Raw genomic sequence first — 25,679 nt, 5'->3', positions numbered from 1 at the left:
GAAGGGTTCTAAATACATCTTACGTCATTTTGACCCAACTACTTAAAAAACGGGACTACCCGGTAATTATTTTGGCTTAGGAGTGCCTTGGAAAAATTATGGTGACCCTAAAGGTGCCTCGAGCTCAGAAAGTTTGTGAACCACTGGGCTAGCATGAGCGATAGCAGTCCTGTCATCTGCAGTGACCTTTTGATGTTTACAGTGACGTCCCATTATCTTTCTGCTCTAGATTCTATAAGCAAGGGTGGGAGGGTTAATGAGGCATAGAGCACCTCAAAATTGGTCTCAGTGGATTTAAATACTTTCATTCAGTGAGCAAAGTGAAAGTTTAGAAGTGAATTTAGAAGTGAAGAATTTGAGAGTTTTACAATTATCTATTTATTAAGATCTGTTTATTAAGATGCGATCAGCCATAAAAATGGAGAAAACTGTGCATAATTTATGAAGGATTCAATGCAGGAAAAATCATAGATTTCTCCTGTCATACCCCAGTTAACATTTGTTAAGGCAGTCCCCATGTTCAGGGGCGGATCTAGAATTTTTTTAGGGGAGTCGTCATTTAGACCCCGCCCGCTTCTTTACTTTTATCAATATACTGCCAGCAGCCGCACACTGCTGCAGGTCCCTGTCGGCAGGCAGAGTATGCTGCCCGGCGACTCTAATTGTGTTTAAAACACAATCAGAGCGACCAGGCAGGATTCTCTGTTGCCAAACATCCCTGCTAGGGGGGCGACGGGCCAGATCGCCCACCCCTGCCTATATATTTATATGGGGTCTGCGAAGTTCTCAAATTCATTAAGCTTTGAAAAGCTTTGCTTTGCCCTGAAAGGTAATGTCATCTCAGGATGGCATTACATCAATGTGCAAAGCACCTTCTCCATTCACTGGCAGCGCTAGGCTTACAGTAAATAGACAAAACAGTACGTGGAGGAGGGGAGACTTCGCCGGGGCTTCCAGAACAGGCCCGGCATGGTAAATTTCAGTGGTGTTTAAATATGCATTGCTGTAGTTTGCAGCAATAAATATTGATTGACACTGCATTACTTCAATAAATATATTGCTATGTCAGTATGAGAAGTGGTGGTATTGGCATACCACTGTATACATCCCCACTTCAACCACTCATTTCATTATATTACTCTGCATAGTCTCATCAAGTGAAACAATGTATAGTCCCCATTTGCCATGGAAATGTTTTACTCCTTTTTCAATATCAGAGAGGGCTGATCTGTCAAAGTGCAGCAGGTCCTTGTGAAAATGTATTTAAGATCAAAGAGAACATGTAGCATGAGGGTTTGATAAAATAAATAAATATCTAAAATCGAATGAAAAATTTAAAGAAAAGTGTTATTAAACAATGACATTTGAAATACATTTAAATATGTGAGCATTGGTGGTTCAGTGGTAGAATTCTCGCCTGCCACGCGGGAGGCCCGGGTTCGATTCCCGGCCAATGCAGCAGTACTTTTAGATTTTTTTTTATCTCACAGTTTTGACTTTTATATTTGCATTCTATATGTAATGAACGTGTTAATGTATTAGCTTTTTGTAAAATAGACACGTATATAAATTTTGTTATAGTTAAATGATTATAACACTAGGTTCGGACTGCTGTAGAGAGACCCCGACAAGGAGGATGAGCTATAGACGTCACATTAACTGGGTTGGCGGTCAGGACGGAAGTGACGTTTCTGGTTCGGTTTGAATGTGTGAGGAGGAGGCGATATGGAGATCAGATCTCAGCAAGACAGAGTGTAATCCAGGCACCCTTCATAGCTGCTTCCAAGTCACCTTACTCTGGAGCCTGATCCCATTGACAAGGACGTGGCCGGGGACAGAAGCGAGCTGCTGCTATAGGTAGTAATTGTTGATGTTACACACATCCAGCTACACCTGTTCTGCACTACTACTCTCCACCTCTTTCCTTGTATTGTTCATCTGTCTTGTTCTGATCACGGACATTCTGTCCATGTAAATAATGAGTTACCTGCGGATGTTAGGAGGTGCATAAGTTCATCTCGTTCTGTGTTTGTGAAGGACAAAAACATGTAGATAAATGAAATCTACCCAACATTACGCTATGAGTTGTTTGGTAAAAGTTACCTGCAGAGACCTAAATAATTTCACAACTATAGACAGCGGGAGAAGCCAATTATTATCCTGGTGTGGAATAATTTAGGGCTCGGCAGCATGTGTAATATTTATGTGTTATCAACGCAAAGGCAGTGACAGTACTAATTTGTGCGGTTCTAGTACTAACATTTTCTTTTGAGATATTGCTAAAAGCCATTATATGTGCTTGAGTTAAGCTGTGTGGTAATGTTCTCACACAATTATTGTTGGCACATGATAATAGATCAGTAAAATACGTGATTAAAATTGGTTGCCCTCAACAACACTGCAATGTATGTTTCTGTGCTTTCTGAAAATACTATTTAAAACTCTACTAATGGAAATATGCATAACTGAATGAGTCAAATATACCTATACTGCACTCAGGAAATCTTGAAAATAATGATGTGTACAGTGTTAATGATAGGTGTTACAGACATCTCCAGATGACGCGTCATCTACAGTTAGTAATGAAATGCTAAATACATAACGTTTTTTGTTTAAAGTATTTGATGTGGTGTGAAATGTTGTTTATACTTTATTTCTATAATATCTAGCATTGCACTTCCAATCTTAAATATTCCTTACTTTACTGTTATTTTGTCACGTCATATTAGCACAATTGTTGTGGCCTTGATAGACTGTAGTCTAAAAGTTGGTAACAGAAGTTTGTCAAACAATTTGTGTTGCTTTTATCTTTTTAACTTTGTGATGAAGTATCTGCTTTTGTGGCTGTGAAGTAAATTACCTCACGATTTATACCTTGTAACTCATATTAAAAAGTACATAATGGTGTACTCTCCATTGTACGTAAAGGCATAGTGCATGTATTTATTTCAGCTTCCACTGGTGCCTTCCTGAACATTTACTAAGTTGGAATAATAAGGCCCTTAGCTTTCCCTTGAACCCTAAGTGCTGGATTTGGTGCTGAATTTATGGATAAGCCAGCAATAATCTGTTCATTCATTATGTGGTTTTTGGTCTGATTTGGATTTTTTGATGTATTTTTATGCATACTCTCCCCGAAAACCTTTTGAGTAGGAAGCGTTCAATAGCAATATCACACCAATAAAAAGAGTATTTTTTTTCAACCTCGGTATTTATAGTATTTAATTCAATGTTAACAGGGAATGTCACTTTTTCCTAATTCTTTTTATATAATACTATGTAAACAAACAAGAAGATACAAAAAAAAATTGCCTGCAATTATAGAACATTGAATATGTGGCACTAATAGCAGAAAAGCATTGGATGTAGTGGTTGTGAGTCTGAGGACTTCAAATGTCCTTACTGTAGAAGGGTGTATGCGACTTATTTTAATTTTTAATCTTAAAATGTAAACTAAGCAAAATTTTACAAAATACATTTTTACTCTTTCTCTGCCATAGTCTATGCCCCCCAGTGAGATCACACCTGTCCCATGTCTCTAGGCCACAATCTTAAATTGCTGTATTGAGAGATAATTATTACACATGACAGGGCATAGGTTATGCTATGCATCAGGGGAGGGCTAGCAAATTTTAGCCCCGGGGAGGAGGAGGTGGGGTGGTCTTCGTCAAGGTTCGGCAGCCTATTTTAAAAGAGAAAAAAAATGCAGGTGGTCCAGTGACCTAGCCCAGGGTAGCCCACTATGGGACTGGCCCCGGGGGATAGATACCCCCCAGCCCAGTCAGCCCCTGGTCATCAATTAATGTGAATGAAAAAATAATAAATTAATTCAAACATCTGATTTGTTCTTTTTTTATTAAGCATCTCTTTTGAAAGGTACCCATGCATAAGTTTTCTTAAATGCCAGCTTTATCTATTTTGTAAAAAGTGCTGTTCCAACCACCAAGCATTAAAGGAAAAGTCCTTTTGTTTTTTTTTTTTGTTTTCTTTAGTTGTTAATATGCAAAATTTTCCCAGATGGTTTGTTTTGCAAATATAACCCCTATCCTTCTCTACATTTGTTTGCTAGATATTCTATACTAGAGCATTGGGGGCAAACAAAGATTTCCAGAGAGGTTTCTCTATATGTGGTTCTATATATCATCGTTGGCATGTATTTACAAGGCGCCACTGATTATGCAGCACTGTATAGCAAAAGTACATCAATACAAAACAAAATACATACAGTAGTTATACATAAATACGATAATACATAAACCAGATAATACCTAATTACAATAAAACAAATACAACAATATATGAAGCTAAAATAGTAAATAGCACAATACAGCATACTATATGTAGCATACAATGTAACTGGGACATACAGACAGGACCAACATGAGACATAGGGTAGAGAATGCCCTGCCCATGGGAGCTTACAGACAACATTCTGAGGAGACCATTTTACAGTCTTTTGAAAATGCACTAAGAGAGACTAATTTTGTGATTTGGAGTGAAACTGGTGTTGGTTGGGGTTCTGAGAAACATGCCACCCCCAGTAAGCACCTGGGAATGTATATGGAACCTCTGTAGTGCAAGAAGGGGGCAGGCAAATAGAATAATCAATCTACTGATGATCCCCAACACCTCATTTAACCAATGTCGGCAGTTTGATGATCTGATTACTGCAAATAGAATTTGTAAATTTGACAGAAGATTGTGTACGCCTGGTGCCTTTAAGATAGAGACACTGCAGTAAAGGCAAGTACTAGATACATTCTACAGATATACCTAACAAATAGTTATACATAGGATAGGGGTTATAGACATATTATTTGCTATTTTGTATAACTTATTTAACTTTTACAAAAAAAAGTCCAGCAAAGTGTAATTTTTAAAATTATGTATTAGACATCTATTGCTAAAAGAAGAAATATATGTTTATGCCACTTTTTAACCAAATTAATTTGAACATGATGGATTACATTTTCATTCCAGAATCACATTTTGTATATTCATTTCTTTTCAGGTTCCATTTGTTTTGTTTTTGTTAGAGTAACCTTTGATTAGATACCTGTATGATTAGTCTTAAATCACAATGAGTTTGGACTGGAACTGTGAATAAAGGAATGTCTGTGAAGCATGAGGCAATTATTTTCATTTACACTAGCATTGTTTCGTGGGAAGCTTTATGAGTGCCTGTACTCTAGTGGAGGCGGTCACATCTTTCTCATAAACATCCTGTATAGATACTTCCCTGATCCTGTTCATGCACGTTTTATGGGAGTGATGCAAAATACTGTGATGTTACCATGATCAAAATAAAGATAGGTGTAAACTGCGGCACTTAAAGAGAAACTGTCATAATGCCCTAGATTGTGTAATGCCTTAAGTGCTCTAAAAGGGACATATATGAAGATTTGAGCAATGGAAACTTAGGTATATTTGCTTATAAACACCCATCCGATTATTGCTTTTTAATGTACTAAAGAAACTTTTGAAGCTTGCAGGGACAGGAGAGTATTGTGTCTCTAACACATAACTAATCATAATACGCTATTCAAACATACTACAAAGAACACACACAGGCCTATCATGATATACATGTCAGCTCCTCACATTCAGATTATTGTAGTCCAATTCCCCTACACTACATTGGCCCTAATCATGTATCGGTCCGAACACGAAAAACCTCATTGTCCCACACCCTCTTCACTCAGGCACTATGAATACACAAAGAAACAAAGAACGCTCATCACTAAATCAGGATCTGTGATCATCGCCCATTGATAGTGCTATTGGTACTTTAAGTGCTAATAAAGTGGGAGCTGAGGGTGCTAGTGTGGGGAACTGTTTCATGTTATATTTGGGAGAGACAAAATCAATCCTTAATCCAACCTTTATAGAGGCATTAAACTTGTATTTATTTGTATGGGCTGGCCTGCTACGTAATCATGTGATCACTGCTCAACTAGCATAATGATGTGGGCACTCTTGTGGCATGTATACAATGTGAGCTCTCTGAATTGGTATTTAATAATGTGGCTTCCTCTGCTAGACTACATATTCTATAATTGTGTAGGCACTTTTACTGCTATAATTGTGGGACCATTATTTTGGCTCGTTATGTAATCATACTGCTTCCTCTGCTGGCTGGCATACAGTCATATAGATGCTATTGCTATATAATCATGGGCACGCTACTAGGCTGTTATATGATCATGTGAACAACTCTGATGGTTGGTATATAATCATGCAGGCATTTCTGATGGTTGCTTTACATTTATGAGGTCACTTTAATAATAAGTATATCTTATCTCCTAATGGAACTATAAGATGCCAAGGTGGACTTGTAAGACTTTATATTGCTAGATTTTTCATTACCCTTTAGATAGCACCAACATATTATGTATTGCTGTGCAGTGTGTATTCATTCACATTTCTCTGTCATTGTAATACAACCTAATTTACCTGCCACAGATGCTTACTTGTAAAATCCCCAAAAAAACCTCTAGAAACGGAGCACCTGGAGGACACCCACATGAAAACTGGAAGGATATATATACTTCAGGCAGATAGTACCCTGGTTGTATTGAAAACCATACAAGACAGCAATGCTGCTCACAAGTATCTTTCACAAAATAATAGTTTGATCAGTTCTTATATTAAGTCCTCCTTTTTTCACCGGTTTTCGTAAATGTCCTCTCTATTTAGTTACAAAACAAAAATGGTCTTCTCCGTTCGCCAGCATGTAAAGTAGTGCAAAGCCGAGTTGAGCTTTAGACTACCGGATTGCTGCGGCAGACAGCGGAGCTGGGTTGCTACATGCTCTCCTTATATTTGTATTCGTGCACAAGGCACTGTTTAATATTTTCAATCTCTTGGTCAAGCCTCATATTTACATATTGAATATTTTCCTTTTCATTTGGAGCACAGCTTTAATAGTTTTGGTAATTTTATAATTTATGTCATTGATACTTTTTTTGTTTTATATAGAAAATCTCGATTACCTATTGTTTACCAACAAAATGTAAAGAAGTCTTTCACTTTAGGTCCTCTATTTAGGTAGGTGCTGGCTGACTGTACAAATCACAGGCCCAATATACAAATTGAGCGACAAAAACATCATGTGCAACACTGTTGTGACTATCATTAACAAAAAAAAATAGGGTGTTCAGGTGGAGCTAGGGGCTTCTATATTGGAATTTAGATTATGTCTGACTGTTTAAATAGAAGAAGCTTTTTTCAGAAAATGTTAAATTCATGTATATCTTTGTTCTTAAATATTGTTTAAATCATGAGTACCTTCCATGTATTTCTTTCTGAAAGTTAAGTTTAAATTGTGCAACTACTGCATGCTGTAGAACCAACTGTTGGCACAATTTGTTATTCAATAATATCTATGCAAAGGTAAATTGAAATAAAGAAAAAGGAAACTGCTGTTTATGTGGTTGGGACATTTTGAGGTCTGAATGGCACTAGGATGAAGGAATGTTTTGTGTATACATGACTAGACGTAGATATGTATGCTTGTATTAATATGTAGTATGGTTGCTGCTATATAGCAGGGAGTCATTAACTTGTTTACAACATTTACATTTTACAAATATGTAGATATCTGAGACTGCTTTGTTTCCATGGAGGCCCTGCACTTCAGCAATTCTGCTATAGTTCCGAATTAAATGTTCCATGTTTCCAAGAATGTGAAATGTATGTGGTGAATCTGCCATCAACAATGTATTATTGCAAAGTGACATGCATTGCACATGCACCTGAGTGCCTGGTGTTACTGCTATGTGCTTTGTCTTGTGTTTGTACCTGTGAAAACGGTGACCTCATTGTGACTCCTCCAGCTTTATGATATTTACATATCATTGGTTGGTAGTCAGCAGATCTTTCATATGTAATGGTTGTTTGTATGCTTAAATCTGTCAACTTTTTATGCTTAATAACTTTAAAAAGTATAAAAATGATTGTTGTTGTGGGCATAGAATGTAGACTTAGAAAGATTTGAAGACAACATCTGCATTAACCTTATGAGTGTAGGCTATAGAATTCATAGAAATGTTCTGTGTACTCACTGTACTTAATTTATTAGACCTACTATGTAACTGTGTCTTTGGATATGGCTATTTTTAGGTTAGGTAGGGGTTATACTACCCGGCCCCCTCCCCATTTAATGCTCTCACTGCCACATACATTTTTTACGTCAGGGCAGGTCTGAGCCCAGACAGTAACTGTTACATCTTATGCTTTAGATCTCTGTAATACTCCTAAATGTATAATTTCCCCCGTTCTGCACTACAGGATGAAGGGGATGTATTGATTGACAAAGACAATACCCAACTAAACTTATAGGCCAAGCTCTATTAAATGTAGTCTTTAAACTGATTCAACAAAATTTTTCATAGATCTTAATTTCATTAACTGCATAGCAGCCATAATGAATGGGTTAACTGCATAGTCAGCTGAGTAGAAACTGGAAACGCCCCAGGAAGGTATTTTTTTTTATTACTAATCTTTATTTATAAGGCTTCACAAGGTATTCACAGTGCTGCACTTATTACAAACAATAGACCTTACAGGGTAAACAGCACAAAATAATAAACAAGTACTACTTGGACTCCAAAGGCTCCAAGCAAGACCAAAATCGGTGTAGCTGGAGCAGAAGTATTAAGTATAGAGATAGGAGGGAAGAGTCCCTTCTTGTGAGAGCTTACATACTAAAGGGAGGGCAAACAGCAGGCGCACAGAGGAGTCCGGGGAGTGGATCAGGCACAAAAGGCGTGCGCAAAGGGGAGGAGGGAGGTGAGATGAACAAGCATGGAGAAGGTTAGGAGGATGGCTGGTAGGCTTTGAGGAACAGATGAGTTTTAAGTGCCTGATTGAAGGTGCACAGGTTAGGGACAGTCTGATAGAGAACTACTTCCCCTTATGTATTTTTCCTGTCTCTCAGCTGAGTAAGCAGTTGTAAGTATAGTGTAGTAGTTTTGTGTTTTCTCTGGGGGCTTACCTTTTTCCTGGTGGTTCCGGAACTTCCCTGCAACACAAATCCAGGAATGGGGACTGTAGTTGATATAATTATGTAGCAAAGGTGGGACCAGGCTTCTGGGTCTTCTTTGTGTGATATTACTTCATCATCATCATTTATTTATATAGCGCCAACATATTCTGTTCAGTTCAGAAATCACAGGTGTGACATAATAGGCCAAAAAGCTGTAGAGCACCCATTCCAGGTAAGCCCCTCAGGGGTGCTTTCTACATTTTTATTTTTTTATTTTTATTAGTCTGTTATTTTTCCTTCTTAGCACTGTTTCAGAGCCTGTAAAATGAAAGCGAAACAGCCAGTCTTATCACCTTTTCCTCATGTGTATTTCCAGCTTATTAGTGGCACAGTATATCAGATGGCGTGAAGTATCAAAAAAGTGCATATAAACTTAAGTCTTTAGGGTAGATGAGCAGGCTAACAGGATCCGTGAGCACTCCTGCCTCACGGACTACTTCACGCCATCTGATATACTGTGACATTAATGAGCTGGAAATACACATGAGAAATTTTATATGGGCTTATTGTTACTTAGCATTTTGCCTGAAGTTCTCCAGATCACTAAGACTTGGTATTTGGAGCATCAAGTTATTAACATTTGTTATTCAACCAAAATCTTTTCTGGATTGTTAATATCGAAACAATTAATGAATTTAAGAATGTTCACCTACTTACACTATTTGTAAGTGTACATGTTACATCACGGTTGTTGTACTGTTACATGTCAACCTAATTTTGTTTTTAACATATCATTTTTACCACTTACGTGCTTTGTGTATAAAGTTTTTTTTTTAATCCTATGTATTTATCAGTGCACTGACTGTTTCTAATTTATGGCCATTTATAAAAGAGAGAAATTTATTTTACATCAACATTGTTTGTATTTTATATAGTGAGCTTTGCGCCAAGATTTTTTTCTAGTATTCTTATTGTAACAAACCTTTGTCTGATATGGGCTTGTGAAGGGGCTTTCTTTGCCAAATGTATTCCTCAGAACAAAAGGCCCATTTCTCAGTCTCCTGAATAGTTTGCATTTTTCAGAATTATGAGGGTAATGAAGGACACTTTTATCACAAAGGAGGATTTATATGCCATGCAAGGGCTTAAGGTAACCAGACCACAGACAAGTGTGGCTCTGGAGGATGTTAGGATTGATACGTCTTGTCTCGAAGGGTCTTCTCACAGTTAGTTAGGGGATATTGGAAAAGATCCCACATGATTTAACATTTAAGTTGTGAGTGTCCTCTTCAGCCATATTAATAGAACCATGGGGATTGATGATATATCAGCTCCTTGGTCCAAGATTTCCTTTTAGAGGACCTTCAGGGTGTTGCAAGTGGACAGAATTATTATGGATTTCATTTAATAAGGAATAGGAATAACTGGACAGACGTGACCTGATCACATATATCCTTTTCAGGATAAAGAGGCTTCAAGTTGGGGGTCGATGCCTAAAATCGATGTTGCAGTCCAAGCTAATTCAAGAAACATCATATTTCCTCGGTTACCACGCTCAAGTCTGATGTGGCTACAGGTTCGGTCTCCAAGGCACTGAGTATGGCTTGATACCCTGCATAAGAATGTACAAGAGAAAATTAACAAACCTTATCTACTAAAAAGCATTAATATTGTTAGAAAAGGGATTTCCTATGTGAAGCTTCACTAGACACGAATACCATTTCTGCTCGAAGCATAGCCCAAGAAATCGGCCAAAGATTTGGTTGATCGCGCTTCCTTTTGAAAGCCGTTTTCTCTTTGGGGATAAACTTGATTCAACCAGGGGCAAGTCTTCTTATTTACCTAAAGACCAGAGAACAAGAGGTTTCCCTTTCTCTTCCTCTCATGAGCACTTTTTACCCTTCACACAACAGTACAGGCATTTACAATCCTCTTCAAAGGTAGGGTATTAAATTGCTTGAAACTTTGGAACTTTGTGAAGGACTTTAATTACATATATACAAAGTGTTGTATCTTCCTTTCATTTATCAGACATAGAATGACAGAGATGCGTGTCAATATTATTCCTTTATTGGGGACAAATGTTGAAGATTTTGATTGACCCATTAGAGTTCCACGGTGTCCAATTATGAATGCACTTACAGGCGTTTATGTAAATATTTGCCTTCCATCAATATGTTCCATCTTCTGTTAGATGTAGGACTTAATGATTCTGCTCTCCCATCTCCTCATACAAAATGAAAGGGTAAGGAAAAATACCCTACAAAGTATTATTTATTCCTTTTTTTTATTGTTTTTTTTTTTTAATATTCAAAAATGGTTAAAACACAAACACTTACATTTAATCAACATAGAACATGCACATTGATCTTTAAAACATTACCCCCTTGGGGAATGCAGGTCTCTCGGCGAATGGATGATGTTGTCTAAACCTTCAGTTTAAATGATGGTAAATTTCCGGGAAATCTGAAGTGCCAACTGTTTAAATTAAGAAGACCCTCCACATTCCCTCTAGCCACCACCAGCATGATTAACTGTACAACTGCTGCAGGGACACAGAAACATCTGACCGTTGAGGTGAATTATAACGGCTCGGTTATGGGCAATCATCTCGGCGCGATTATGTGGTGGAATAATTAGTGTCTTGAACTGTCTGCATAGAGAAAGAACTCTGACTGATATTAATCTGGATCTCTTTTTAGAGACATGTCCTGTGCGTACATTTTACTAGTCGCTGTCCTTTTCAGGTGGAAATGGACTTTTATCATCATTATACATTTAGTGCTACACTGTTATACAGTGAATTGTGTATAATATTAGCATGTGTACATGTTTATCTACTGAATAGCATTAATACAATATATATTTATGAGATGTATATATATTATTTTGTTTATATCATTTAAGTGTATGTAAAAAGCTTGTATTAAAGCTTTTAATATTTAGACCCTGAGTTTTTCAGGAGTACTTTCTCCTTTGATGCTACTATTACCTAAAATTATAGCTGCCTGAACTTGCATTAGAAAGGAATAAATTGCCAAGATGTTCTTATCCAGATCTGAGACTAGTAGACGGTTCTCTGGTTGTGACATTGGGTATGAGCTCTTTATAAACCTGCCAATGTACAGTATCTCATTTGTGCCCTCATGACATTATGACACTGATAACATTATGTCTCACTGCTTACGAATATACTGCAATGTATAGTCCAATAGAACATCTGTGACCCTGTGTACCATAAATGTTATCACAAATTACAGATTGTGGGGATCTTCAGCATACAGTAGAAAACAGAAGCTACTGACATGAATACCTATATGCTTTGTTATTCATTAAACAATATTGCATTTATTGTTTACAATTATTTCTCTTTTCCAGCTATCAAAATGAGTCTTCTTATGATAAGTGAAAATGTAAAACTAGCGCGGGAATATGCTCTACTGGGTAACTACGATTCTGCTATGGTATACTATCAAGGTGTGTTGGATCAGATGAGCAAATATTTGTATGTTAAAGACACCTTTCTACAACAGAAATGGCAACAGGTGAGTACTCTATGCATGTAAACCTGAACAAAGGCATATATTTCTTAAATGTCTTCTATATTCCAAACTGCATACTTTTTTAAATGTAATTTGTGCAATTTTAAACAGTGCATGAAAATATTTCATAGTTTACGTTCCTCTCACTTTGTAGTCATAAAGGATTGCTAGAAAATGCACCTTTTAGAGATAAACAAGATGTAGTTAAAAAAATCCATGTGGTCTAAAACTTCTCTAGGGCCTTTAGATTTATTTCTGGCATCACTAGACAGGTTGACTAGATTGAATGTGGGATATCAACCACAGCTTGCTAACAGGTAGGTGGCATTTGTCCAATCAGGTGATTTCATCCACCAAAGTGCCAGGAGAATTGGAAAGGCAGAGGGAGCAACATCATAGACCTCAAATGTAAAAAAAAAAAAGATAGTGCCCCTGATGAAAGATTTTTGTGCCTGCACATGTGTTCATTCCACAAAGGAATGTTGCTAACTAAATAGAATGATGTTTTTGTCCTTTAACACAGCTTCATTGGAGTTTATTGGAGATTTAGGTAAGAAAATATGAAATCATCCATTGAAATAATGTATATCTGCATGCCAAGTGGCTCATTTTTTGACAGGTTCTTTTAATTCTATGTTAACAATATCTGTTTAGGAGCATGGGATGTGGTTTTCTTTTTTGTTTTGTGATGGTTTTGATTCTAGGGAGATTAAATTTTTGTTTGTTTTTGAAACAACCATTCATTGATTCACACAGCATTTTAACTGCTATAGGCTTGACTCGGAGCAGGTAACCAATAACCAAAATCAATCATGATGATATTTAACGGGGTCATAAAATTGTTGTGGCAACTTCACCACCTACACTAACATGATTTGTCTGTTTTTTTTTTTTTTTGTTTTTTTTTTTTTAGTGTAAAAAGTATTCTGTGAGATCTGAAAAAAAATAAAATAAAAATTGTTTGTGACCAAGAATTGATGGCATGACATAATCAGATACTTATTCTGATGATTGTGATCAGAATTGAAAGAGTAGAAATGAAAGTCGTTGGGTTGATAACACCCACTGTGTAAGGCCATTAGCTGGTTTCTAACCTTTTTGCCACCTGGTTATTTCGACTAAGTCCAAACCCCCACATACATGCAACATGGTGGGGTGTTTAATGTGGGTGCCATTTTTAAAATATGTTCACTTACATTTTCCATACCACCACTTTTAAATTTTATATATAACACAAAAAGACAGTTGTTTATATACGGAGCTGCGGAAAGCTTATGGCGCCTTATAAATAAACAATAATAATTGTCAGCACTTATCCTTAACACTGCATTTCTGAGTGTATCTAGCAAAATGAAAACATTAGGTATTAGTTCATATTTTGATCAAAACCTTTAAGCCATCCAAACGTTAAGGGCACCTCATTATATGCAGGTCCTACTCTATATGCGTTAAACACTAATAAAATGCAGTTAAAATCAGATGCACTCACCTTCCAGGTATAGGGGTTTACATCTAGCATGGCCTGGCTTGTGAGCCACACCCAAATGTTCCCTAAATAGGCTTGACATATATGAAAAATGTAAGTGAATGGAATTTGATAGTCAAGCAATGAAAGCTGTATGGCATACCAATGTATACACCCCCACCTCAGCCTCTGTGTATGGAATATATATCTATAATATAAATGTCTAGTGGCGTGTGTTAGTCTGTCTGTCTGTGTGTAAAATATAAAACCAAGCTGCAGCGCCACCTGCTGGGCGGAGTTATACACTGACCTACTAAATTCTTAGTGTGTGTGGGAAAAAAAGGGCTGAAATTTGGTATACTAAGATGTTTTTAATTTGTTAATTTAATTTGTTAATTGTTAAAAGTGTTTATAAAGATTTTTTTAAAAAAATAAAATATATATATATATATATATATATTTCTTGAAGGAGAAGTGACAGTTGGGAGTGATTGGTGGTTGCCGGGGGTGACGGTGGGGAGTGGTTGGTGGTTGAGGCCTGGGCTATGGCCCAAATGCATGACATGAACCTTTTTAACACCTTAAGTAGCTTGATTTGACTAGAATGCATGAGTATCATGCACGGGTTAACTTGTGTGTGTGTGTGTGTGTGTGTGTGTGTGTATATATATATATATATATATATATATATATATATATATATATATATTTCTGAACTGCTGATGCTGGACTATCCTGCTGCCATTGCATAGTCCATGTAGTACAATTTTTCCATGTGTTATGTTAACAGTAAACACAAAGGCTAACTATATGGTTTGCTGTTGAATCACTGTAAACATACAAGGTCATGGTGAGAAGCGCAGAACACTAGGGGTTTATGTATTAAGGTTATGTGGTGCCCATCAATATGCAACAATGCATATTTGAGCGCTGCTGAAATGTCCCATTCTGGGGCTACTCTGGGAGTCCCGGCGAAGTTCCCCCTGTAGTGCAATCTGTGTTTTCTATTTACTGGCAGCCTAATACGGCTGGTGAACATGCTCAAAGCACTTCCACAGTGCCAGCGAAGCTGGAGAGGCTTAAGCTGGATCCCGTAGAAAATTACAGGTCATGCCATCATGTGATTGTGTTACCTTGCTGAGAAATGCAAAGTTTGATGCATTGCAGAACTTTGCAGTCCCCTTATTAATCTTTGGGGACTGCGTTAAGAAACGTTAAGTGGGTTATGGCAGACAAAATATTTAATTTCTCCTGCGAAAACCCTTCATGCATTTTGCGGGAGAGTCCTCTCCGTTTTTATAGCTGATCGATATTTTTGAGTATTAGTGAGGCCTATTAATTAAATTTAAAAGATAGTTAAAAATACAACTAATCTGTACCAAAACCACTTTTAACATGCCAGGTATAGTTCTTTTTTTTTTTTTTTTCCTCTTATTTTTACCACATGATTTTGTATTTTCCAGTGTTCTACTCATTAACATGGCATTCTCTGTTCAAATGACTTATAAATCCACAACTAGTCTAACAAGTGAAAATGCTTTTTTTTATCCCATTTCAGCACATAAACAATTACATTTCAGAGATCGTTGTTTTGTATTTTCATTTTTAGAAAGTCAAGCACCAAAAAAATAAGTAAACATAGTAAGCTTCACATGTAGATTAATATAATTATTTAGGCATTGAGGATTACAACTTTTTTTAATATTTTCCAGAATGCAATGAAACATCTAGTATTCTATTTGTTTCATTGAATTTGAAATTTCAAAAGAATTTTATGGTTAAAGTGAAATATGCTCTTTAAAAGGGTCATGTGAACTAGTATGAGACAATTTACCTGTGTCTTCTCATGATTCACATATACATGGGATAGGAAAAAGTAATACAGAACTAAAGTTTAACAACTGATTGCATAAAAACAACAATGTAGAAATACATGTCTGTGAGACGCTAATGGCAATCACAATTTTAATAGAAATATATGCAAATCTTAAACATTGTATAACGCTAAGCACAAAACTATTCCTATAGTTTAGATGCTGGACACACGTGTCCCAAAGTGAAACAAATATGGTAGATGGAAAGAGGTGTAATATACAAGACAATATTAAATAAACAAATACTTGTAGGGATCCCTTAATTTATTAATTGTGACTGATGTAAACCGATTGGCAAAAAATGTGAGGTGTCCCACATGCTTCCTTGGAAGTCAGCTGAGTGAGTCGGACTGGATTGCCATTATGCAAGGCTTCTATGGTGGTTGTGGGGTTCCTGTAGCTTCTTAGTCTTAGACCAGGAGTGTAAGTTATAATATGAGCTGATAGACACCAAGTATAAGATGTTTCCCGTACATCAATAGAGTTCTTCGTTGCATTGCTTCGGAATGGGGGAGATAAATTAGCAGCAGAGCTGCACAGTGGCGTAGGCCTCCAGTGTCTTTATCCAATGCTCATATTGCTGTATCTAAAATAAATAATTCCAATTATAATAGTCCCATCTTTGAATTAATAAAAATTACAATAAATAGTATATTAATCCTAACATATTTTGCTGCAGTACTTGCAACTTTTTTTTAGAAGGGAATAACATAGTTTGAGAGCGCCTGTTGCGCTATATAAAAGACATTTAATTAGTTCAAACATCTTACAGCTGTCTTGCTGTAGTGGTTCACATAACTCATAAAAACACATCCATATAATGCACAAATAAACACACAAATCATTATGCAAAGATACACTGATACCATCATATTTTACTTGTACAGTATTGGAGGTCGGAAAAACTACAATTCTACACAGATACATCTGTGTCTTTGAACATACAGGTATATTATATCTTATCTGTGTCTATGTAAATTCACAAATACAGTTATGGGATCTTGTGTCTGTGTATGTATGTATGTATGTACACATAAACAGGCACACCAAAATTTTCTGTCTCAAGCTGCAGCTGCACCACAAAAAAAATTAGCTTTTTGTCTTTTGCAGCAAAGTCCACTGTATTCACATCTGGCTTTTTCCAGTAACCTGTATATCTGAATGTCTTTCTAGTCTTTGTCTGCTTTTCCATTACATTGGGCATTCTGTAATCTGCAGGTCCAGTTTATGACCTGTCTGCTTAAAGTCAGTCACATTTGATAGAGAACAGTCTACTTGAATTTCTTGCTGTAATCAGAGCACCTTGTATATTTGGTGATTCAAGACTTGACAAATCATTTCTGGCAGGTTTGGCAGGAGATCAGTGTGGAAGCTAAGCATGTGAAAGACATCATGTCTACACTGGAAAGTTTTAAACTGGACAGCTCTCCAGTGAAAGCAGCCCAACATGATTTCCCAGTTCCAGATGGAGAAGTCTGGTCTTTACCAGTGCCAGTTGAACGTAGGTGAGCTAAATGTCCGTTATTGTAAAACAACAATTATGTGTATTTAATTTATTTAAAAAAAAAAATTATTTATGGAAGGTCTAAACTGAGTTGTGAAGTGCCTTTTGAATTTGAGAAATAAACCTTATCAGCGTGTTTTTTATTTCATCATCATCATCATCATCATGCTCTGAGAGTAATACCAGACACTCTTGACTACAGTTTTGTCTGCTGCAGTTGCATAGCGGTATTGTTACGTAATGTATTCTATTAGTGTTACTTGACTTTTAAAATGACATGATTACAGGACATTCATTGTCCTTTGTGTAACTAAAACCTATTCATGTTTTCTTTTATAAAAATATTGAGCTATTTTAGTAGGCCTTCAAATGTGAGTGATATTTAGTTCACAAATAACTGTTTCTTTAAAAACATTAAATACAATGCCATATATTATTTCTTTTTTTTAATACATCAAGACCTTCACCAGGACTCAGGAAACGTCAATCTGCACAGTTCAGTGACAATAGAGTGCATAACAATCGCTTAAGCGCACCTGTGAAGGGCCCAAATCCTTCAAGAAATGTCAATAACCAGAAAGCAAAGCCAGCCCGTGCACGGGACAAGAAAGACCCATTGAGTAAAGTGAAAGAAGAAAAGGTAACCATTAATTGTAATAATACGGATGTCTACAGTCATGTAGTGTACTGCTGTGCACATGCCAGTCATTTGAATCATAGTGCTCAAATACTTATAATCGCGCACTGATATTTAAAGCGAGTGCACAGGTGTTGCTGCTCACCCTTTGAAGACTAAATCCACCGAATCCTGAGAAATTCAGATTTATAGAAGTTAAACATTAATGTAGAATATTACCTTGACTCTGGTGCTTAATCGCCTGATGTATGCCGTGGTCCAACAATACTCCCCCTGCTCTTGTCGACAGTGTATTGTCTATGAACCAGCATGCCTGTCTGATCCACCTTAGTGGCATCTTGGATGACAGCTCTAGACAGTGGCAGAATAAGCATTTCTTTTTTTATTTTGTGTCTGTTTTGTTTTTTTGTTTTGTTTTTGTTTAGACAGCATGTTTTCTTGTCAAAAACATGCTGCCTGCATGAATGAGGTAAGCCATATTCTACTTCGATGTTGAACTTAGTAAATGCCACCTAAACCAGATTATTCTGTTGTTTTTTAGAGTATTCTCTGGTTGCGTAATGCGGTATTAAGTTTTAGAATTCGTAAAATAATGGAAATGAGGTATAATAATTTATCAGCCTAATTAAAAGACAACTAGGAACAGCCTTGAATAACAAATTACTTTTATTATAGTATGCAGCAAATTGAACATGGTCATACTCACAAGTGAGCTAACCATGGCTGCAGAGATCTTGAATTGAGGATTTCCCTTCTCCTCTTCCGAGGTCATAGACAGACAAGCTGAGAGGACACAAGATTATTATGACATTAATGGAGTTCATGCTAAGAAGCAAATGGGTTGCAAAATGTGATTTCACTTCTTTTCCCCACCATCTTCTATGCACACTCGCACTAGTTTGTGACGTTTTTCATGCTTAGATTTAAATTCTTCTAACAAGGTATTGACAGCAGGCTGACACACAAACAAGTTTCATCACACTGGCTGAGAATCTGTTTCACTTGGTTTGTGCTACAGAATGTTTAATTTGATATATAGTACTAGTGCAACCAGAAAGTAGGCTAAAACTTGCCTGCACCTTACTCAGGAAACTGGTGTTTTGCACATTTAACAAAGTCAATGGATTTTTCGAACACAAGACTGCTGAGTGAGTTAATGTTACATAAAGCGTACACCGTAGGAGTCTGAGTTTTCCATAGATACAGGAAAAAAACAGGTGGTATAGATTATATCCAGGATACAGAAAACAGAAAGAGATCCATATTCTGAGAATTGTGCTCTGTACACAGCAGAATAACAACCATACTGCGTACATACCACCGCTGTTTCATATAGAGTAAAGGATTTTAGTAAATATTTAATGTTTACACTTTCAACACAGTGCTGCAGAAAATGTGTAAGAATCTCTTATATATTTGCCTTGTTCATTTTAATGCTATGGCTAAAGATATTGATTCAAGTAATTAAAGCTAACATATATTTGCACATAAAATCAGGGATAAATTGAAAAGAATCCTATATGCAGAAAGACCTACAGATGGGCACACAGATTGGACAAGCTGGTTCACAAATTGTACCAGCTACTTGGATATACAGGGTAAAGTAGGACAGACTGGAGGACAAATATATAAAATGTGCAGGCAGACAAATATGTAGAGTGATGCACAGAACAGTTACATTAACAGATAATAGACCACAGAGATCATCATCACCATTTATTTATATAGCGCCACTGATTCCGCAGCGCTGTACTCATTCACATCAGTCCCTGCCTCATTGGAGCTTACAGTCTAAATTCTCTAACGTACACACACAGACAGACACAGACTAGGGTCAATTTTGATAGCCGCCAATTAACCTACTAGTATGTTTTTGGAGTGTGGGAGGAAACTGGAGCACCTGGAGGAAACCAACAGATAAATGCATATAGCAAGGGAGGCTCCGGACACACAGGTTGACAAAAAGTGCAGGGAGATACATTGACAGGACATAGAGACAGTACATCATGGAGACATGCATAGAGCAATACACAGAACAGTTACTTTTAATATATAATAGACTACAAAAATGCAAGCAACAAGAAGGGGAACTGATATAATTGATATATATAGAATGCAGGGAGATACATTGACAGAACGTACTGTCGAAGTCAGCATATTGGATAAAGTAATTTCAATTAAAATCGAGCGAACTTGGTTGTCTTTGTTTGAAAAGATGCGTACGCTACGGCGTGGAAGGGATTACGCAACTGCAACATGTGGCAACAACAGTATTTAGTCTTTTACATACATTCGCACAAACACGCACACTTGTAAAATAGTACACATTAATGGTAGTTGCAACACAGTCATTTATGTCGATATATAGTAGTATTTATATGTAATATAAGTTATAGGCATATCAGTAAAACATATGGTACACGTTAAAAGAATCTAGTCATGTGTGGTATCATACTAATCCTCTTCGCATTTGCAACTGTCCGGTTCACTCTGTGAAGGAATCGCAGAGTGCATACGCAAGTTATTAATGTTAAGGAATTATGGACTATTATGATGAGTAATCTTGGCGGGAAGTTCAGAGCTCATCCCCTGGAGAGATGACCCCCCTCCTTTGGATTCCTGAGCTTAAACTAGCCTATGATCTGCAACCCCCTGGACCCTCCTGATGCCTGGACCAATAGAAGCAAGCCACACCTTTGCATTGTTTTACTGTATCTCTGTTTGCATATAAGCAGCAGCTCCTCATCCAGAGTTCAGTCACCTAGACCACAGACTTCAGGACTGAATGACTGTTCACTGGATCCAAAACGCCTGCGATAAGTAACGGCTGTACTTATTATTATTTCGCTAAGATATATCTACTGCTATTTTTTGAGAATAAATCTTTGTGCGTTAGAAACACAAATCGAGATTCGACAATCGTTATTGGATAGCGACAAAATGCTCATAACAGTACAGACAGTCCGTAATGTGAGTTCTATAGACCATTATTAAAGTAGGTTTGATATCTGGATATACGCTGATAAATAAGACATGAATAGCCAGATATCTAATAATTAGCCTTTCACTTTCCTGCCTCTTCCCCAACTGAAGCATGAGCACCTCTAAACCACAATGATTAGTATTGTTACTTTCAATGCAAAGAGCCCTGAGTAGAAGCTGCACACTGTCCAATTAGTATGGCTGTGTTTGACTGATTGCCATTCCTCCTTAGCTTTTTTTTTTAGTTGCTCCCTCATGAGGTGCCACTGGAGCGTCCGTTTCAGAAGTAAGGGGGTGGTTGGGACAAGGATTACATGGGAAATCTGAATCCTGGAGTTGGGCTAAAAATAAAAATTGTGATTTACTGTTGCACAGCTTGAAGTGGGCTTTTGGATCTCTGATGTCTGGAACGGTTGAGTGTATAATTTTTAGTACATTTCCAGGTACTTGTATATTATTTGAGTTTCTTTTATTTACTTTTTTACCAAAAATCTATGATCCATTAAGTGTTGTGTTTTGTTTTTTTCTGTTTGTTTTTTTATTAGGTATTTATAAATGATGTGATCTCTAGAACAAAGTACTTTATTATATTTACTGCTTCCTGGTTTCTCTACTACTGTGAACTAAAACTGTAGGCTTCCATAATTTAGAAAACTTTCATCGTATGTCTATTTGTTTTTAGAACAAGTCATCTGCTGATGTGTCTGAAAGTGAACCCAAGAGATTTGATGGCACTGGGTATGATAAAGATCTAGTAGAAGCCTTGGAGAGGGATATAATTACACAGAATCCCAATGTTCGATGGTAAGCATAGTAGTAGTGTGCTCTGTTTGTACTACAAAGAGCTATAAAGTACTATTTTCACTAACTTGTGCATTAACTAAATGGGAAATATGGTTAAAGTACAGCTTACTCCATGTAAGTAACTTTGACAAAAAGGTAAATCGCTAGAATAATATAGTAACAGGTTCACTTATTTCTCATCTGTTGTGGAAAATAAACATGGTGTCCTCCACCTAGTCAACAGAGGAAAAGCATATTTAGCTGATTGTTGCCGTGGTATGAAGGGAAATCTCTGGATGTCCTGTATGGATATACATAGTAGCACAGGACTTCAGGGTCTGGTAGTGGTTGGTAATACAGGATCAGGTTCTGGTATCAGTAGCTGATGGAGAGTGAGAAAGAAACTGCTGATTTGAACATTGCAATAAGACTTTGGATCTGAATAAAATTTGATTAAACTACTAAATGTATCAAAACATTACCTATTAAAGTGCATTACATTAGCTCTTTTTTTTTTTCTTCAGTCTTTTGCATATTGGTTTTTAGTTAAGTGGTAGCACCTCAATTTCAAATATAAGTATTATACATGGCATTCTAAGGGAGTTAACAGTGAAATTATTTACTTTTGGAAGTATCTGGTGCGTCAAACACTTGTTTTTTCTAGGGTATTGAATGATGTTGTAGGAGTGGAGGTATGGTAGACAGGATTAGGGAAAGATACTAATCCAAGTCAGTGAATAAGCGGGTGGGGCAGTGAAAGTGTATGCAGTATGTACATCAAAGTGAGTGAAACTAATATTCCCGCATTTTTTTTTTAATATACATTTAGTAGTTTGTGTACAATTATGCTGACATGGACAGTAATGTAGATGACTAAACAAAATAAGTATACAGATAATGTAAATAAAATACACAAATATATCACAAATAAAATATAATAAAGTAGAAAAAAATAAAATGGAAAAGGTATTGAATTATTAGAAAATATGGTGTGGGTAGGTTGGGAAATGAGTGTATAAGTAAATAAAATAAGCATGAAAAAAATAAAGTTGTATAAGGTAGTTAAAAATATTGCAGGTGGCAAAAGCAAGTGCTAAAAATAGATGTCTTTTATAACCAGAGTTCTTATATTCACTTGCTTTGTATTTGATTTGTGCAGCCCACACTTTTTTATTGTTGAAATAAAAAACATAGATAACATTTTTACAAAATGGCATGTTATTGCTAGCTCTACATTGCACCAAACTGAGGGAGGTTGGTGGGTAATTACACATGTGAGATTGAGTTTATGACTAGTAGCTTGAAGAATTTATCCTCTTGGGCTACCTGGACTCAATTTAACAACATCCCACCTCTACCTTTCTAGCACTAGCTCACCCTGAGCTTTCAGGTCCCTTATACTGTTTCATTGTATGAGAGGTAACCCCTCCCCTTTCCCCCTACTCCCCGCCTTCACTTTTTATTTGTCCTTGCTTAAAATAAAAGCCAGGCAACAAAATGGTTTCTTTAACTTCTTCATGTTTATTATATATTCGTGTTCACTAGTGTTAGTTGTATTATAAAATATTGCACTATGATTGCACTCATCCTCTGCATAGGAAGTTCACATTTTTCCTGTATGTAATTATTTGATGCTGTTGCTAAGCAGTTGTTTAAAACAGATAGTATTTTGCACTTTTAAATCTCATACGGACACATACAGCATTTTGTATGTATCATATCATATAGTGGGAAAACTGTTTTCTCCTTTTGGACAAAAGAGCCCATGCAATAAACTTGTCAAGACACTGACTATTTTACATATGTTTCTCAATGTCTATTTTTGATAGAAGTAACTTGGCTGTAGTTTTCTAATTCTATTCACTCTTTGCACATAGGGATGACATTGCAGACTTGGAAGACGCAAAGAAATTGTTGAAGGAAGCTGTGGTGTTGCCAATGTGGATGCCAGAATTCTTTAAGGGAATAAGACGACCATGGAAGGTAATGCCATGCAGAATAATTATTAGTCTGGAATATTTGATTATCTTAAGACACAGGTAAAATGGAAAATGTGGAAAACTATATCTATTCCAAATGCACCATTGTCTTTTTAGTCTGAACAAAAAAAAAAGATGGTGTCCACCTTCATCTTTTCCTTTTCAAAAGGGTGTACTGATGGTGGGACCGCCAGGGACGGGGAAAACTCTTTTAGCCAAAGCTGTAGCAACAGAGTGCAAGACTACATTTTTCAACATTTCATCATCTACGCTTACATCCAAATACAGAGGAGAATCTGAGAAGCTTGTCCGCCTTTTGTTTGAAATGGTAAGCCTGCTAAACTGAGAATTCAGAACATTAACAAAACAGTGTTTTGGGACATATTTCTATGTCTTGGCGCATGGGGGGAAAAAAAGAAGTCAAAAGTAAGCAAGAAGTGTACTATTTGAAATAATGTTTATCCATTTGATGCATAGCATATGATATCCAGAAATGAAACTCTTTTTACATTGCTTCTGTTATTTTTCAACAGTATGTGATTTAAAATATTTAGTAACAGTCAACTCTTGGTACTTCACAGTACCAAATTAAGTATATGTGACATACTAAAGGCAAATGCAAAGGGCATGCAGCTCCATAAGTAATTGAGCAGCTAATTGCAACGCTGCTGAAGCAGTACATTAGTTGGGTCTAAATACATTGCCTTCAGTTTTATTAAAACCAGAACATAGGATTGCATGAGGCTGGACATCCCGTTTTTTTAAAATGTTTGAGAGTCTTTACCTACCAACTACTTTCTCCAATACACCAGTCCGCTTGGCAAAGGTGTTTATTTGTATTGCAGTGTGTTAATTGCACTTTTCTATTTAGGCACGTTTCTATGCCCCAACAACCATATTTATTGATGAGATTGACTCCATATGCAGCCGAAGAGGAACCTCAGAGGAACATGAAGCTAGCAGAAGAGTTAAAGCAGAGCTTCTAGTCCAGATGGACGGTAACCATTGTTTTATACTTTGTGTCTCATTACGTCCTAGTCTGTTTATCCCGGTTATGGTTTAAATAAACCTTATGTTGGGGTTAGCTACGTTCCTAATTCCCATCACGGTCTTAAATTCAATAAACAAAGACACTTATAGTAGTTTATAGTAATATAACTTATGAGAACAGCATTGTAAAGCATGCTTGTGGGTCTTTTTAGAAAGGAGATTCAATGAAATATTTGCAGAAGAGATCCAAAAATAAATTAAGTAAACCCAGCAGCTAGTTGTAAGAAGTGCTGGCAGATGTGAGGGCATCCTTCTCCCATCCTCATCCAATTGGAGGGTAAGGTACTGATATAGAGTGATGGCACATTGATCTGTATTAATGTAGTGCTGTATTCTCAAGTAAGGAGTGTCCACTGTTACTTCTATCAAGACAACACATAAATATGCCTTTTAACAACTTGAGCCAAGCTACTCCTATCTGCTGAGTTCTATGCTACTTTTGGTGATCAGTTTTGAAGGGCATATCTGATAAGTATGCTATTGGTTATCACCTTGCTTCCAGTTATATGATGGAATACAGTGATCTTTTAGCTGTTTTCATTTGAGAGGGAAATAAAGAGGAAAAATAAATGCATCCTATTTTGTCTTAGGTGTGGGTGGTGCATCTGAAAATGATGACCCATCTAAAATGGTAATGGTCCTTGCAGCCACCAACTTTCCATGGGATATTGATGAGGCTTTAAGACGACGTTTGGAGAAGAGAATTTATATTCCTTTACCATCAGGTAGGTGTGCCGTTCTGCACGTATTGCATTCCCATATGAAGTAAATCTTAAGTGCTTTACTTTTATTTATTTTTTTGCTTTGTCAGCAATATAGATGTAAACTAAAAACATCTAAGAATTAACACTTTATATTTCATTTTGAATACAACCTT

General features: G+C 36.6%; 1 protein-coding gene and 1 non-coding gene across 4 annotated transcripts in view; both read left to right on the top strand.

Annotated features, from left to right (window-relative positions):
• Positions 1 to 1,387: 1,387 nt before the first annotated feature.
• TRNAG-GCC (transfer RNA glycine (anticodon GCC)) lies at positions 1,388 to 1,458 on the top strand. Its single transcript has one exon. It is a non-coding gene; the product is annotated as a tRNA-Gly (tRNA).
• Positions 1,459 to 1,672: 214 nt separating this feature from the next.
• The window catches only part of KATNA1 (katanin catalytic subunit A1), a 34,929-nt gene continuing 10,922 nt past the window's right edge, over positions 1,673 to 25,679 (top strand). The window contains exons 1-10 of one of the 3 annotated variants that reach the window (XM_075203254.1): positions 1,673 to 1,857; positions 10,449 to 10,583; positions 12,365 to 12,531; positions 17,215 to 17,372; positions 17,831 to 18,011; positions 21,673 to 21,794; positions 23,651 to 23,756; positions 23,922 to 24,080; positions 24,624 to 24,750; positions 25,393 to 25,527. In XM_075203254.1, coding sequence (XP_075059355.1) covers positions 12,373 to 12,531; positions 17,215 to 17,372; positions 17,831 to 18,011; positions 21,673 to 21,794; positions 23,651 to 23,756; positions 23,922 to 24,080; positions 24,624 to 24,750; positions 25,393 to 25,527 — 1,147 coding nt within the window. In that variant the 5' untranslated portion in view covers positions 1,673 to 1,857; positions 10,449 to 10,583; positions 12,365 to 12,372. Of the gene's footprint in view, positions 1,858 to 10,448; positions 10,584 to 12,364; positions 12,532 to 13,058; positions 13,079 to 17,214; positions 17,373 to 17,830; positions 18,012 to 21,672; positions 21,795 to 23,650; positions 23,757 to 23,921; positions 24,081 to 24,623; positions 24,751 to 25,392; positions 25,528 to 25,679 lie in introns of those variants that run through there. The other 2 variants (XM_075203253.1, XM_075203255.1) reach the window with 2 other exon arrangements.

This window comes from Mixophyes fleayi, chromosome 3, assembly GCF_038048845.1.
Source record: "Mixophyes fleayi isolate aMixFle1 chromosome 3, aMixFle1.hap1, whole genome shotgun sequence".
Lineage (NCBI taxonomy): Eukaryota > Metazoa > Chordata > Amphibia > Anura > Limnodynastidae > Mixophyes > Mixophyes fleayi.
This window is presented reverse-complemented; position numbering and strand designations above follow the sequence as displayed.